This window comes from Oreochromis niloticus, linkage group LG13 (genome assembly GCF_001858045.2).
Source record: "Oreochromis niloticus isolate F11D_XX linkage group LG13, O_niloticus_UMD_NMBU, whole genome shotgun sequence".
Lineage (NCBI taxonomy): Eukaryota > Metazoa > Chordata > Actinopteri > Cichliformes > Cichlidae > Oreochromis > Oreochromis niloticus.
In genome coordinates, this window is record NC_031978.2 from 15437823 (window position 1) to 15453750 (window position 15928).

Sequence of the window (15928 nt, forward strand, 5' to 3'; positions counted from 1 at the left end):
TCGCAACTTCAATTGGCAATCAGCTGAAAAGACGCAGAGCTTTTCACCTCTTTAGGTCAATTGTTAATAACAATCACAGAATTCATCATCCACTTCCTCTGTGGATGCTGTGCAATGATTAGAATTTCAGATGCTGTTTTTTCCTAACATGAAATTATTTTCAGAACTGCTTCAGGAAATGTTTCACTCTTCTCTTTCTTCTCTTCTCTTGCTCTATCAGACCCTTGCCCCAGGTATGTTTTTTCTGAGTGACATTCACTGCTGGCACATTTAAAGCAGGTTAATATTGATCTGGGCTGAGAAGGTGATGGGTTAAATCGATTATATATGTGACAGCCCTATTTCCTAAACTTGTAAAGCTGACTAAAGAATGTCTCCAGTCAAACAGAAATAAACAATTTTGCAGTAGTATCAAAAATCTATGCATTCAGTAGTGATGTGAGAGACTTCTTGAGAAGCTCTGAAATGCATGAACTAAATCATAGAGTCTTCCTTTATCAAAATGAAATGTCTGACTTTGATAATCCACAGTTGGAAACGACAAAGGAAGATTTGATTGAGATGTTATATTCAGCACTTTATCTGGGTGGGTACTGTGACGCAGAAAGAAAAAAAAAAGACTGATGATTCAAAACCAATCAAAAGGAGATTTAAATCATCCTTTGGAAAGAGTCTTAACAGCGACAATATGCCAGGCCATGTTTAATCATGACAGATCTTTAGAAACTGCGTGGGCGTGTGGGAGGGTGGGTGAGTGCAGACAGAGACAGACTGGAAGACAACGTGCACTCATTTCATATATCGTATCATTTGGGTATTTTAGCACTTTTATTTTGTATGTATAAAAAAACGTGGCACTATTCTTTTTTTTGGAAAAGCGACAACAGTCATAAAATGTGAAAGGGCAATAAGCAGCCTTTGTGAGCTTTTAAGGAGGTCTGACCTGGGTATTTTTCAAATCACCATGGAACATCTAACAGAGCTTTTAGTAAAACAGGTGCATTTTTAGAGAATGCATTCATCTATTTGAAAATTACCACTGTGTTTCTGCTGCTCCATCAAAACATGCTGTCATGTTGTCTCAAATGCAGGTAAAATAAGAATACCCTGACAAATAAAACAAAACAGAAAAACACTTTACAATAGTGTTTTATGTATTTTTGTCACATATATCATCTTTGGATACTTACATTTTTTCTCTATAGGATGAACAAAAATATAAAATAGAATCTGAATTTAGGCCTTCTGCCCTGAGCTCTTCACACCAGTCATGATACATTTTTTTTTTTTTACAATTAATTCTATTAGATGACATTTCTTTTGAGAACATAGTGGACAAGAACATAGTAGAATGAATGAAAAGTCAGGATTTTATAAGATGTCTCTGATAACACTACCAAGAAACCTTGACTCCAATAAAAAAAAAGACTATAAGCTTTAGAAAACGAATTTAATCATTTTCACAGCAGCTATTTCTCAGCATAAGCAGCTCCAAGCCAGTTTTCAGATGTGTAACAAAGACAAGTACAATATGATTGCAATTACTAGTCAAGAAAAATCATAAAAAAGGTGTCTGGAAAACTAATTTCTTTAACTTTTATATATTTATATAATCAAAATGTTGGAATGATATAGACAAAAAGACTCATTGACTAAATGTCTGCATGCTTTGTCCTTTATAAATGCCAGAGTTACTAACAGAAAGAGTTGAAAAGGAAGAGGTTTCAGTCCCTTAATCGCAGTAGAAGTCCATGTCCTGAAAGACAAGCAAAACATGAGGCTTACTACCACCTTCTACTTCCTAACATGGAATGAGAAAAAAAGTATTCATTCATTTAAAAAAAATGTTGCATAAAAGAATTCAAACTACTAACAGTTGTTTGGATCTTAACTGTGTTTTCTGTAAACCTCTGTGTCTCCTTCACCACAGTTGCAGGGAAGTATCCAATGACGCCCATCTGGTCCACGTACCGCTCACTGTAAATCTGCCAGCAAAAATAATATAACTCCAGCAAATTAGCATGCACCACACTCTATATTCATTATGCATAACCTTTCTTACAAAACTTGACATAATGAAAAGCCTGCTCGTTTCAGATACAGTGGACTCTGATATGCAACCAAATGTCTTTTCTTGTCAGAAAAGCCAGGAAGTTTGTGTTTGTTTACCACAGCTGTTGCACATCTTCTGTCTTTCACAACTCAAGTGTACAGTGCCATTAAATAGTGTACAAAATCTGCACATACGCTTCCAGACCAGAAGACTCCAGCGCCCTCTGCTGCAATGAGTTTGGAGTACACATAAACCACCTGACCCTTTCTGAGGTTGAGGAATCGGCAGTCAGGAGATATGAAGTCATCCAAGACTGTGGCCATGGAGAGAACATCTAATACAGCACAGAAAAAAATAAAAAAGAAGAATGTGAAACATAAGCATCTACTGTTGATTCTTTAATGCTCAGACTTACATGAGCACTCTGCATCTCCGCAAATCTTCTGGTCTGCCAGTTTATCCATGAGGACAGCCCTCGTGGTCTGGTGTAGCAGTCCCACACACAACAGAATCACCAGTGGATAACCCATCCTCGCCAAAAGACCAAGAACAACCGACTGTTGTGAGTGTGTGTACGTCCGGATGTGAATGCAGATGTTTGATGGAACTTAAGACTATAAAAATCACAAACACTTCTCTCAGCCAGGACAGAATGGGCTGAGCCCCTTCATCACACATCGACTAACCAATCAGTGTCGAGTTTCAGAAATTCCAAACTCTGTAAGTATTCATTTCCATCAGGGGAGTTGGCTGACTTTTCTCAATTCTCAGCCTCTTTGCAGAAAGAACGTTTGCTGTAAACTGTAAGTGTTGCACTCTACAAAAAAACACATTTGTAAGCAGTAAAGGCCTTTAAAAGCTATATTTCTTTACAGTCAACCAGCTTTAAGATTTATCAAATCGATTTAACCATAAACCAACTTCAATAAATATGCAAATAAAGTACTGTTCAAAAGTCTTATGCTACCACTCATCCCTTTAAATGTTGCTTCCAAGGAGCCAGACTTTGTTGTAATTTTTTTAAGTGGTCTTGAGGAGTAGTTCTTTAGTTTTTTTGTAGGCCTTTCAAAGTTTTTTTTTGAACATTGGCTGCTGACTCATTTTCTGTCCAGTTGTTGCACCTGACTACTTTCACTGATCTATGAATCACTGAAGCAAAACATTTTTACTTAACTCATAGAATGAACCAGTGTTGAGTCTACACATAACAGACAACTTTGCAAATAATCTATTTTAAATTGTGTCTTTAGTAGCAGCCTGTTGCCAAAACACGTCAATTGTTCCCATGTCTTTAACTGAATTCCAGCATAATGCACAAGATAACACAGTTTGACAGGTATAAAATAGTATTTTTGCACCAATAAGGCAATTCCCAAGGTGCTATTAGCTAAAATCTCGCTGTACCTTGGCAAAGTGTGCAGTGTGTCCATTAAAACATTTGAGGAAATTGGACAAGTGGGGAACAAAACAAGAAGCAGCCTACAAACCTGTCTATAGCAGTTGAACAGTATCTAAAAATCATGCTCTCCTTTAATAAACAGAATAAGATCCACCAGAGACTTGACACGGGACCTGAGACGTATATCTGGGCCTTCAGCTGATCCATCTACTATTCACTGAAGCCTAATCATCAATTAGGAATCATCAGTGGAAGTGTGGCTGTTTAAAACGGAAACATGCTTACATGCTTAAGAAAGGGAAACAGATAGAAAATGCTGAAGTATGCCATATTACACAAGATCATCATCAATATGTAGGAGGGAGGTCAGGTTAGACATACAACAGTGAGTGCCTACAGCCACCTGTGAAACAGCAGCGGTTCTGTTAGTGTTAGTGTCTTCTTAGGATTGTTGCAGTTATGATTGTAGAAAAGTACCATCAGATCCATCATGCAATGCCATTTCTGAAGTGTCAGATTTGCAATCGCTTAGTTTTGGCAACGATCCAAAACACACTGAAAATGCCTGGATAAAAACACACACACACACACTCACACACTATCAGTCATGGATTGGCCTAGACTATAACATTACTGAAGCAGTGTGGGATCATTTTGATAGCGAAGAGAATGAAAGGCAGCCAACATCCAAAAGGAGAGCTTATAATGTCCCAGGGAACTATTCCTGAAGACTACTTAAAGAAACTGCAAGAAACCTTGCTACGACAGAGCTCATCATCATGCTGAAGAATAAAGCGGCCATACAAATATTGTCTTTCAAGCTTGTTAGACTTATTAAAAAAAAATTTACCTTGCAAACTCTGTTTGCATTTATGTTTGCACATATTTCAATAAAAGGCTGCACCTAGTTCCCACTTTACTAGCAAAATATAAAGAAACAAAGGGTAACAAGACTTTTGCACAGCATTGTGATTCATATCGAGTTTGTAAAATGTTTAGCTTACACATCATTTCCTTTGGGTGTCGCTAAAGCGGCTGCAAAAAATATAGGTCAAACAAAATTACAAACTATTGTGTAAAATCGGGTCTTTCCATGAACTGTCTGTGAAACAGCTTACAGCCAGACATGAATTGAAAAACCTTGCGTATATGACGTGTAAAGAAATAAATCCCTTAATCTTAGCAGTACAAGAATGACAAAATCACCAATTTAAGATGTAAGTACCTAAAGTGATTACAACGTTGAAGGTAAATGTGCTTGACGGTCATGAGGTTCTGGTTGAAATATATTTCGATTGCAAATATAACAAAGCCCAATCAAGTTTAAATTTTCAAATAGTAATCTATTTGAAAAGTTCAATGTTGTCCTTTCACGCACTGTGATTTTATGCTGTATTTTCAACGCATCTTGTCTAACTTATGGTCAAGAAATCACAACATTTTACAATTCCCTCAGTTGTTTTTCCCTGCTTGCTCGGTATCAATTCAACAAACCACTTTCAGTTAACCTGACTAGATAGTAATTGTTAGTAATTATAACGTCGGTGTTGCAAAGTAGGTTTTCTTTCTTAGCAGCTGAAATAATGAAGCTGAATCTTCACAGAAATGCCATACAAATACAAAACTTGAGGTAATAAAGCCTCAAGGGCGTTGGCATGTAGGTAACATTCCTGGTGATATATTTTAGACGTCACCAACTTTGTAAACAAGCTGGACATGTACGTACTTATTTTCTTCATCTGATGCAAACCACTGAAAACCGAGTATGTTTACGTCTAGATGTAGGCGGGTGGGGTTTAAACTTACATGCAATGTGAGTAAACAGGAAAACAAAATGAGCCTCTCCCTCGCGCTACGCAGTTATTTAAAACAAACGCACCATTGGCATTTGGCTGTGACGCAAGCATACTGTAAACTCAAAGCCGTAGTCTCGGCCGGTGCTGTTATTGTTCAGTTCGCGGAGTTTGGGGGGAGGGTAGTGCTTTATTTTTATTTTGGGGGCTGCACACTGCCATTATTGGGGTAATTACAAGCACCCCAATGCCTGGCCCGAGGTATATATTATTTATATAGCATCAGAATCTGTCTAAGTAGTTGTAAGCTAACAAGTTAGGTCCCAAAGTAGCCGATGGATGCGCGGGTATCGGAGTTATTTGGCTCAGGAAACGGACACAGCTCTGGATCTGGTGGTGTGTCCAGCGGCAAGCCTGGGAATGGCTATGGGGTAGCCCCCAAAAAAGCCTCTGCAAAGAACAAGAAAGCAAAAGCTCGATTATCCCGCAACTTCAAACCAAGCAATAACACCCCGTATCTACCTCCGGAGGTAAGGCTAAAAATACGCGCACAATTAGCTATTTCGAGCTAATATTTCCCTTTCACTGGAAAGCCTATCACTAAGAGTAAGCAAATAGATTTTTGTATGTAGTAACGCTACTCGTAGGTAGGTTTGTCATTGTATTTCCTGTTTCGACGGTTAGCTTCCCCACTATTGACTTGTCTTTGAACCTGCAGTGACACGTAGCTAGTCGGTACAAAGAAAATGAATGGTACCATTTCAAGCGTAGAGGTTTTACGTTTGCTGTTGGCTTACGACTTTCTATTTACAGTAGTTTTGCAGAAATAAGCCGAACGTGTGTTAATTGAAAGTTGCTTGATTAAAAATTGCAAGTATTTTGCTAGCTAGCAAAAGAGGAACAGCTGTGTTTGTAAATAGGGGGCGGGTGCACAGCTCAGCCGGCCGACCTCAAGATAGTGATACTGTGAGTGTCTGACATTGACTCAGCCAAGGACTGTGTTACTACACAATACTTAAACTTTTTTTTTTTTTTTTTTTTTACATGTATTTTATGTATTTATTTAGTTATTTATTATTTTACAGTGACCTCTGTGTGTTGTCATTACCCACCAGCTGTGTTTTTCAAACGTGAACCTTAATCCTAAACTGTACTTTAACCTTTCATGATCATAAACTGTCCAGTATAAAATTGCTGTCACTGAATATAACTAGGTCCCCTGTCATAAGTGATTGCATGACAGATATTTGACCTTATTTTCGTGACTTGGTTTACCTTAAATGTATTGATTTCGACTTTTAAGCATGTGTATTTAATGTCTAATAACATATTAAGTAGCTGTGCAAGGCTAAGCAAGCGGTTAGCCTGTTTGTATAGCTCTCAGTGACTGCCTATTCATAGAGAACACTGACTGCACATTCAGTCAAACTGCTTTTCTTTTTCTCTTTAAACAAATCAATAGTCTGTTGTCTTCTCTACAGTTTTACAGCTGTTGTTTCTTTTCTGTCTCTCTTTGTTTTACTCCCTGTCTCTTAGGCCGAAGAGGGAAATATAGAGTACAAGGTAAGCAAATTAGCTGTGATGGAAAGGCTTTGTTTTGTTCAGAAAGCTAAAATGCTTTACATAAAACCATAAAACTGATTTATATAGAGGTCACTTCTTGCTATGTGGATGTTATTTATCAGTATGCAGTATGTGTAAACATATAGGGGCAGTCTTTCCATTGAAATACCTAGAGCATTTGTAGTATCTGGGCAGCTGCTTCTTGTCAATATAGAGCTTTTTTTATTGCCTTGGTCCTACAGTAATCATTTGTTTATGTCCAAAATAGGTTTGTGTTGAGTACTAATTTGCAATTTCTTTTCTTGAATAGCTCAAGCTAGTAAACCCCACACAATACCGCTTTGAGCACCTAGCAACACAAATGAAATGGCGACTGCAGGAGGGCCGAGGCGAAGCTGTCTATCAAATAGGTGTCGAGGACAATGGCATGCTGGTGGGACTATCAGAGGAGGAAATGAGGGCTTCACTAAAAACGCTCCATCGGCTTGCAGAGAAGTAAGTCCAGTATTTTTATTCCGTTTACTGACTGATAGTTATTCTGCTGTTGTAGTTTACCTCATCTACCAAAACACAAAGAACTGTTTGTTTTTCATGACAGAGTTGGAGCGGACATCGCAATTTTAAGAGAGCGAGAGGTGGACTATGACTCTGATGTGCCTCGTAAGATTGCTGAAGTTCTCATTCGCAAAGTGCCAGATGACCAGCAGGTTAGTGTGGCTACCTGCACATGGATATCTCTGGATGTTTAAATTCTTGGGCATTTTTAAGTCATTTTGGTGTTGTGTTTTCCTCTTTAGTTCTTAGACCTACGAGTAGCCGTACTGGGCAATGTGGACTCGGGCAAGTCCACTCTTTTGGGTGTTTTGACACAAGGTGAGCTGGACAATGGACGGGGAAGAGCGAGGCTCAACCTTTTCAGACATCTACATGAGATTCAGACTGGACGCACTTCGAGCATTAGCTTTGAGATTCTTGGCTTTAACAGCAAAGGAGAGGTGAGAGAACGTCCTCTATCAAATAATATATATTACACCTTATTTATGTACTCTTACACCAGTTGTGATAAATAGCAAAAAGTAAATACATCCATTATATCATAATTTTTACAATTTTGGATGTTTTACTACAGATTCCTATTCTGACATATATTAAACTACTCCATCTGCATGAAATGTTAGTAACTGATAGCTAATTTTGGGGGGGGGTTCTGTTTTTTTCTTTCTTTTTTTAGGTTGTGAATTACAGCGAGTCTCGGACAGCAGAGGAGATTTGTGAGAGTGCCTCTAAAATGATCACATTCATTGATCTGGCAGGTCACCACAAGTACCTGAAAACCACCATCTTTGGCCTCACCAGTTACTGTCCAGATTTTGCAATGCTTGTGGTCAGTGCGAATACTGGAATTGGTGAGTATTAAGTAAATTATTTAATTTTCTCCAAGTTCTATTCAAATGTAACCGTTGTTCTGCAAGATAGTGATGCAGTTTGCTGTTCTGGTTGAGAGAGAGCCCATGTTTGTGTACACCATACCCCCACACTGTAGTGCACAGTTATGGCTTGGCACTTTGCTGACATGTGATAGCTGAGGTTATGTAATAAACCAACCCTCATCTTTGCTTGGCAGTGTAAGTCCCAAAATATCTCAGATATCATAATTTCAGGGCAGAGTGCTTTGACCCACTGGGGGTAGTACTGCGCTCTTGCAAAGCTAGTGTGTATTTCAGCATTGCACTTGACAGTCACAAGAGGTTTTCTCAAGTCTTGCAAGCATTTGGCCTTTTCAGTGGGGTTAAGGCTTGACATGTGTTTTTACCATATAACCAAAGATAAGAAGAGAATTCAAATAAACTGATCAGGTGCTACACTCTTCCAAAGGCAAAAGAAACATGCTGATTTGCATATTGTTGTGATGCAAATCAGATTTTCACAGTCCAGCTTTACCCAAGTTCTTCCTGTATTTTTATTCTTCTGTAAAAATGAAATCACTAAACCTTACTTCAGTATTATGTTTCACATCTTGTTCTATTTATAGGTAACGTGTTATTGTATAATGTGCTCAACCCCGACATTTTTATGATAGCATTAGCTGACATTGAGTGCAGGAAGCTTGTATCCAGGAAGGACCTACTTGGAAACCTGAGCCGCTGAGACTGGTTGGTCAGCCTAAACAGCTTTCTGTTTTACATTTATAAACATACTGTTTGATTATGTTTGCTGTTAGAGCTGAAAATATTTTGATATTGTTCAAACGATTTCCTATTAAAAGTGTTGCACGACAAAGCCGTTTGGGATTTACACCAACAATACCAGGTGGCACACCCTTAGACCATTCACCCATTGTGACACACAGCATTTCAGTGTGTATCAGCCCCTCCAGATGACTGTGGAAACTGCAAGTGAACACAGATAAGAACCCTTTGCTCAAGGCAAGAGACCATCTGGAAACAGTCCTCTGTGCAATACACCAAAGTAATATATTGTTATTAAGAAAGCTGTAGTTTTGTTTTCCTTTCGCAAGCTACACTGAAGCCTGTATAGGAAACCTGAGCCTTTGAGATGTTAGTCATTAAGTGCTGTAGCTCACATCCGGCTGGAGTTACTGGATGAGCTATATGCATCTGCTGTTAATGCATGGCTGTACTCTTGGCTTCTCCCTTACTCACAAGGGGTTGTTTCGCGTGTTTTGTTTGGTAGATTTTATGCCAGATTTCCTGACACAGCCCCAAAGGGCTTTGTGTCACTTCCTGGGAGCGAACCAGAGATCTTTCACTTTAAGGCCAATATGTAAACCATGACATTACAGAGCCAATTAAAAAAAAAAGATATTTTCAGCTGCTCTCTTATTCACAAGGGGTTGCCACAGCAGTTAGCTCTGCCTGTTTGATTTAGCAGTGTTTTTGTGTTGGATGCCTTTCCTGACACATCCCTGATGGGATTTGTGTCTTCTTCCAGGGTTGAACTGCTTTTTAAGCTTATTTTGATTATATGAGTTGACTGATTCCATGCCAAACATAACTCTGTGTTATTTTCCGCGGCTGTTTATTTCTAAACAGTATTAAATTGAAATACTGCAGTTTCATAACCAGTTAGTTTTAGTGCTAACACAAAAACATAATTGATTATTAAAATATTAAAAAATACTAAATGGTTTATTGGGTACAGTCAGAGTATAATTAAATGCTTCAGAAAGTCCTATCTGTACTCCTTGTTTATTTACACTGTTCTGCAATGGTTTGTCTATCTTTGAGTAAATAACTAATAACACTGTCAGCATCAAAAGAATAACTGCACTCAGTAAAAAAAAAAAGGTAATTTAAATAATTTGTAACAACAGGATAATACATTTATTCCTGATTTTTAGCAAAATAATTAAAAACACATTGAAGTACAATCCATTTTTTTCATAAGAAGGTCATGGATAAATTAAGTTCGGAAATGTATATTTGTTTATACTTAAATAACCTTTATTAATGCAGTGTAGGCGCTGCTGTGTTTATGTGGGTGTCTGTTCTAAAAAAGGACATGCAGGGAAAATGGGGTCAAGAATTTAGATAGGAAGGGACATGCCGTCTGCAACCCAAGAACTACAGCTTTAATTATGAAACAGCGTAATGGATCAGTGTAATGCATAGGGCTTCTCTTGGGTTCTAACTAGCTAAGAAGCCAAAGGGCGAGTAATCATCTTGCGTCATTTAGTTCTGCTTTACTTTTTACTGCACTGTGACACACTGTGACACATTCAGCTCACCTCAATTTTTTTTTCAAAACTCAGTTTGTTTGTGTTTCTTTTAAATGTGAATCTTCTTGAGACCAAAATTAAGAGAACATGAGAAGTCACTTTGTTTAGAAGAGCTGCTATTTGGCAGTTGTGGAAACACATCAGAGACATAGTTACAGTATATGTTTGAACACTTTGAATCAGTCCTATCCTCAAACTGTTTCTCTAATGACATAACAGTCTTTTATTATGGTATGTGTATCTGTATATATAGTCTTTGATTCACATTAAGTCTGGGTTTATAGATAAGCACTCTTATGATAAGCAATAGGTGTTTGAGACTCAGAGGGCAGCTGTTGTGTTTGTACAAAGAATAAATCCCCTGTTTGAATTGGCGTATCTTTTTAAATTTCTTGCAAAGTCTTATTTGGATTACCGAGTCAACAGTCGGAGGTTTATAGGTTGGTTGGATTTAGCTTAGGCAATAGTATTTACGTGTGTTTAGGAAGACTTCATCCCTTCTGAAAACATGACATTAAATAAACATTGCCTTTGTCTGCTCGCTTGTGAAAGCTATTTTTGGTGAACAAGTGGTAGGCAAGATATAAGCAATGTAAAATCCCAGGTAAATCCTCTTTCTTTCTTCCTCTCCTTCTCATTCTTTTCCAGCTGGTACAACACGGGAGCATCTTGGCCTTGCCATGGCACTGAAGGTTCCCATCTTCATTGTTATCAGTAAAGTGGACCTCTGCACACGGGCCACTGTTGAGCGCACGGTGCGGCAGTTGGAGCGCGTCTTGAAGCAGCCAGGCTGCAACAAGGTGCCCATGGTTGTAAGCAGTACAGATGATGCTGTCACAGCAGCACAGCAGTTTGCCCAGTCACCAAGGTATGAAACACACAAGTGCAGTTTTCCATTTAATAACATGCAGTTAAGTTTGCACTCCTTCTATAATGAATACTGTAAATAAAAACTGGAAAGTAATAGTTTTTATTTTGTCCTGAAACTCTCTCTCACAGCATCACACCAATCTTCACCTTGTCCAGTGTTTCTGGAGAGAGTCTAGATTTGCTTAAAGTTTTCTTTAACATCATCCCTCCTCTGAGCAACAGCAAGGAGCAGGAGGAACTAATGCAGCAGCTAACAGAGTTTCAGGTCAGTCTGAAATAATTCAATTCAGTTCAGTTCAATTCAATTTGATTTTATTTATAGAGCGTTAGTTTCCAGCAACTGTCGCCTCAAGGCGCTTTCTATTGTAAGTTACAGACTCTACAATATTAAAATGAAATAAAGTTTGTCTGTCCATGCAAAATGATCTTCTGGCTGTGAGCTACGGTCTTCCAAATGCAGTGTAAATACACAGATTATTTCGATCTGAATGACAGCCATGTGCATCATTGCAGGTGGATGAGATCTACACAGTTCCAGAGGTGGGGACAGTGGTTGGAGGTACTCTATACAGGTCAGTATGTTGAAATTATTGTTTCATTACAGGTTAAGTGGGTTTTTTGTTTTTAACCCAGAAATCCCTCTGACTCGCTATTCTCTCTGGTCTTACAGTGGTATTTGCCGTGAAGGGGATCATCTTGTAGTAGGGCCCACAGACTCGGGTCAGTTCCACCAGTTGACCGTAGGCAGCATCCAAAGGAACCGCTCGGCATGCAGGGTACTCAGGGCGGGCCAGGCTGCTACACTTGCTCTGGGCAACTTTGACCGCTCACTGTTACGCAAGGTCAGACTCAGAGCTTAGTTAATCACATTAAAGTATAATATATCTATCTATAGGTTAATGTAAATTGCAGTAAAAGAAACTTGGAATTTGAAATCAATGTTTTCATACAAATCTGAACTATGTATGTACACCATCCATATGTTTTCCACTTACAGGGCATGGTGATGGTGAGCCCAGAGATGGATCCTACCATCTGCTGGATGTTTGAGGCTGAGATCGTCCTGCTTTTCCATGCCAAGACCTTCCACAAGGGCTTCCAGGTTACTGTGCACATTGGCAATGTGAGACAGACCGCAACAGTGGAAGCAGTGTATGGCAAGGTTGGTCCATCCGCTGAGCTAATACTTCAGCGTAAAATCTCAGACTGTTCTTACATTTGGTTTCTTCTTAATTTGTGTATTATTTTTGAATAACTGCTGTCACAGTAACTTGGAAAGAAGCCAGACCAAAATAAATAACACAGTTGGACATATTGTTTAATGCAAATGATAATGCATCTTAGCTTAAAGTGTGACTCTTTTTTTTTCAAGTAGATGGTTGTAAATTTGTATATTTGAGTAGCAATATTAGGATAACCAATTTTTCCTGCATTGTCTAGATGACACCTGCATTGTTTTAATAGAGCAGTCATCTCAGAAAGAACCTTTGGATCCTAAAACCCTGTTCTTTGACTGTAAAATGTTCTCAGTAACACACAGAAATTAAAAAAAAAATATGGTGTTTTCAAGGCAGGAGACACACTCATCAATAAATCTATGTTTGTCACTGGCTGCGTGGTTTATCAACAGTGTGTAATGGCTGGTGAGCAATGGCGTTAAATCCTCAGACGGGTGTTCAGATTTGTCGTGTTGAACATAATCCATTTCTTTCATGGTGAGCACAGTTGCTCCTCCCTTTTACAACAGAAGTACTTCCTTCTGCTAGCTACAAGCAATTTATTGCCAGATACAACAGTACTTGAAAGATGAGAAAGGCTCTGAGGTGTATCTTGGTTTTCCCACATTATCAGTCTTTCAAACCAGGAATCCAAAAAACTATTCTGTTTAGCGTCTGCTCTGAAATGATACAACAGTGATTCAAAACAAGAGAAACCAAGAATTTTGATACAATCCAGAATTATAACAAAGCCTTTCTGGGATTTTTTTAAGGACTCTATTGGCACTACAGAGCTATTTTATTTGTTTGTTGAGTCTGTGACCTTTAATCTTAATCTTGGTGTCACTATTCCACTGATTGATTTTAAAATTAAATCTGCAAATTAAAAAGTGCAATTATATATACACAGAAACACTCATCTTTTGTTTTTTTAAAAGAACAACCCACAGGTTACTTTCTAATTTAGTGCCACTAAAGCTTTTTTTCTGCTGCTGTATTTGGCCCAGATCACCTGTCTCATTAATAATCCTGCCTTTGTTTGATTCCTGTTCTCGTGCTACACCACTCTATGACAGGAGGAGCTGAGGACGGGAGAGAAAGCGGTGGTTCTCTTCAAGTTCATCAAGCATCCAGAATATCTGAAGGTGGGAGCAAAGGTTCTCTTCAGAGAGGGGGTAACCAAAGGTATCGGGCTCGTCACCAAGCTGCTTCCTATCGCCCAGTACCAGCCATCCTAAAGACAAGATGAGGATGAGGCCTAACGTTCATCAGGCAACCACAGAACCAAACACCGTCCCACCTCAAAACAGAGTGCTTTAAAAACCATCTCCTGGTTTCTCCAAAGGCCACACTGCCAATTTCCCTTCACAGTAAAAACCTTTTTGCACGATTCTGTTGTCTCACCATGTTCCAAAGCCTTGTCACCTTCTTACTTTTTGTTCCTTAGAGCCTTTTCAGTACCTGCTGATATTTTCCATCTGCTTTGTGTTGTTGAGGCTTAAAAAGTGTTGCTTTTCTTGGCACTGATGAGAAACCTTTCATCCATATCTACAACACATTGACCAAGCATCATCTACCAAAGTGAGTTAGAGAGAACTCAACGCACTGTTCGCTGGCAACTAGAAAATTACATTCTGGCCTTTACAACGAGGTGCTGCTCACGCAGTTTACACCTAAATGCACTGTTAATACACACTTCAACAATATGCTCACATGCACATTTGCATTGAGGTATAAACGCCAGCGATGATATACCTGTGCCAGGTAACTGTTTACAAACTCAACAGTTGCAGGTATGAAATGATTTAACACCAGTGTAACACAAGGCGCAAGTATCACCGCCTCACAGCGCAGTGTCTGTGCAAAGTGCCTGACTGACAATTACAAACCTTTACATGCTCTTAAATCATCTCCTTGTCTTAGTAACTGCTGTGTGAGACAAAAGCAAAAGCAGTGAGTGCATTTGTAGTTGTGAGACAGAGCAGGTCAGAAGCTTCATTGTCTTGCTTTGAGCTTTGTTGTTTCATCACTTTTATGAAGGTGATGGAGAGCATTGTGTGGTATGAAAAGCTAGAACATGGCCCAGTTTGTATGTCAGTCTGCCAGGATAACTCACATTGGCAATTACTTTTTAACTGTCACATTTGTCAGTGAGAACTGTTTTTTCTTTAATTCACAAGTAATGCCTCACAATAGGGCGGTAAGATGATAATGATCTTGCTGCCTGTCTTTCAAGTGCTTTAGTTACTCAGGTCAGTGTAGATATTGTATTAGACAGCATTCCACTTTCACAGAACGACTCCAGTGGGATGTTCTGTTGCTAATTTGAGTAGAAAGGAGATGTGATGAAAAACAGATACTCCAGATCCTCCCAAAGCGATGCGTATGATTACACATTAGTATGTGGAACTGCCTACTGATGCAGCTTTATTTAAGAGCAATTATGTTAAAGGTACTTGATGTTGTCTCTTCACTTAAGTTACTGATGTCACGAACTCGAAGGGGTTTAGCATAGTGCCTGATGGAACTCCTATTCAAGAAGCCTTCCATCACAGCCCATTGTTTTATAACTTAGTAAAAAAATAAATGAAGTTGGTGCTATTATTGGAAACGGCTTTTGATATTTAGAGAAAAAAAAATGTAATAAGTGAACGTTAATTACTGCTCTGTTCACGGCTGCTGTTGGCCTCACCATCTGTCTTTTTATTGCATGTTGACGTGACTTATACACGCATTCAAAGTTTGTATTGTTTTTTGCACCGACATCATTGATGCACAGTGTGTGTGCAGGCAAAGACAGGTAAGCTAAGAATGCATTTCAACCAAAATATTTTATAGCATTTATAAAGAGTTCGGGTGTTAAAATTTGTTTTACCGCATCTCAGAAGATTTTTATAGATTTGTAGTAGTTCTGGATTTTACAGTTCATTCAAAGATTTTTCAGTCTTATTCTTAACACCAGCTTATTTTCACTCTTGAAATCCTTTGATGTCAGTTTTCCTTTTAATTCAACATGTATTTTGATCATTTTCTGGGTGAAATGCAATATTTATGTACAGATCCAATTCGTGTATTATGATGTACATGAATAAAAGTTTTATTGTCACTTTAGCAGCTGTTTAACAGTGTTTTTTCTAAGTAAAATGTGACATTGCAGTGTTTTAAACGATATATCCTATGTGAATAGGTCATGACTTCCTTCACAGTAGTTTGTTTCCTGGTTTGGCTCCTCCTATCCTGCTCTCCAGCTGATGCAAGAAAGTGCAAGCATAATTTAGCCATTCAGGTCTATCA

General features: G+C 38.6%; 2 protein-coding genes across 5 annotated transcripts; one reads left to right on the forward strand and one right to left on the reverse strand.

Moving 5' to 3' along the window:
* Nucleotides 1-1148: 1148 nt before the first annotated feature.
* On the reverse strand, nucleotides 1149-5330 carry LOC100694199 (otoraplin). Of its 3 annotated transcripts, none has more exons than XM_019366803.2 (5): nucleotides 5259-5330; nucleotides 2469-2667; nucleotides 2248-2387; nucleotides 1893-1985; nucleotides 1149-1756 (listed from the first exon to the last, which is right to left on the reverse strand). In XM_019366803.2, exons 2-5 carry the CDS (start codon nucleotides 2581-2583, stop codon nucleotides 1733-1735), a joined length of 372 nt encoding a protein of 123 aa, XP_019222348.1. In that variant the 5' UTR covers nucleotides 2584-2667; nucleotides 5259-5330; the 3' UTR covers nucleotides 1149-1732. The 3 variants fall into 3 exon arrangements, with proteins under 3 accessions (XP_019222348.1, XP_005474256.1, XP_003438310.1); XM_005474199.3 differs by having other exon boundaries at nucleotides 1875-1985; XM_003438262.5 differs by having other exon boundaries at nucleotides 1875-1985; nucleotides 5179-5270.
* A 53-nt stretch (nucleotides 5331-5383) lies between these two features.
* On the forward strand, nucleotides 5384-15745 carry gtpbp2a (GTP binding protein 2a). 2 transcript variants are annotated; one of them, XM_003438361.4, is made up of 12 exons: nucleotides 5384-5775; nucleotides 6782-6808; nucleotides 7119-7303; nucleotides 7407-7515; nucleotides 7606-7803; nucleotides 8040-8214; nucleotides 11196-11415; nucleotides 11547-11682; nucleotides 11931-11989; nucleotides 12088-12259; nucleotides 12415-12579; nucleotides 13711-15745. In XM_003438361.4, the coding sequence occupies exons 1-12, from the start codon at nucleotides 5581-5583 to the stop codon at nucleotides 13870-13872; spliced, it is 1803 nt and encodes a 600-aa protein (XP_003438409.1). In that variant the 5' UTR covers nucleotides 5384-5580; the 3' UTR covers nucleotides 13873-15745. The 2 variants fall into 2 exon arrangements, with proteins under 2 accessions (XP_003438409.1, XP_005474258.1); XM_005474201.4 differs by lacking the exon at nucleotides 5384-5775 and adding an exon at nucleotides 5853-6211.
* Nucleotides 15746-15928: the final 183 nt, after the last annotated feature.

What these genes read in the sequence shown, in the direction of transcription:
- LOC100694199 (XM_005474199.3), bottom strand. Translation starts at nt 2,583, where the DNA reads ATGGGTTATCCACTGGTGATTCTGTTGTGTGTGGGACTGCTACACCAG. An exon ending in CGGAGATGCAGAGTGCTCAT is followed by an intron (nt 2,388 to 2,468) that starts GTAAGTCTGAGC and finishes GTGCTGTATTAG; the next exon opens with ATGTTCTCTCCATGGCCACA. An exon ending in GAGTCTTCTGGTCTGGAAGC is followed by an intron (nt 1,986 to 2,247) that starts GTATGTGCAGAT and finishes TTTTGCTGGCAG; the next exon opens with ATTTACAGTGAGCGGTACGT.
- gtpbp2a (XM_003438361.4), top strand. Translation starts at nt 5,581, where the DNA reads ATGGATGCGCGGGTATCGGAGTTATTTGGCTCAGGAAACGGACACAGC. An exon ending in AGGGAAATATAGAGTACAAG is followed by an intron (nt 6,809 to 7,118) that starts GTAAGCAAATTA and finishes TTTCTTGAATAG; the next exon opens with CTCAAGCTAGTAAACCCCAC. An exon ending in GCTTTAACAGCAAAGGAGAG is followed by an intron (nt 7,804 to 8,039) that starts GTGAGAGAACGT and finishes TTCTTTTTTTAG; the next exon opens with GTTGTGAATTACAGCGAGTC.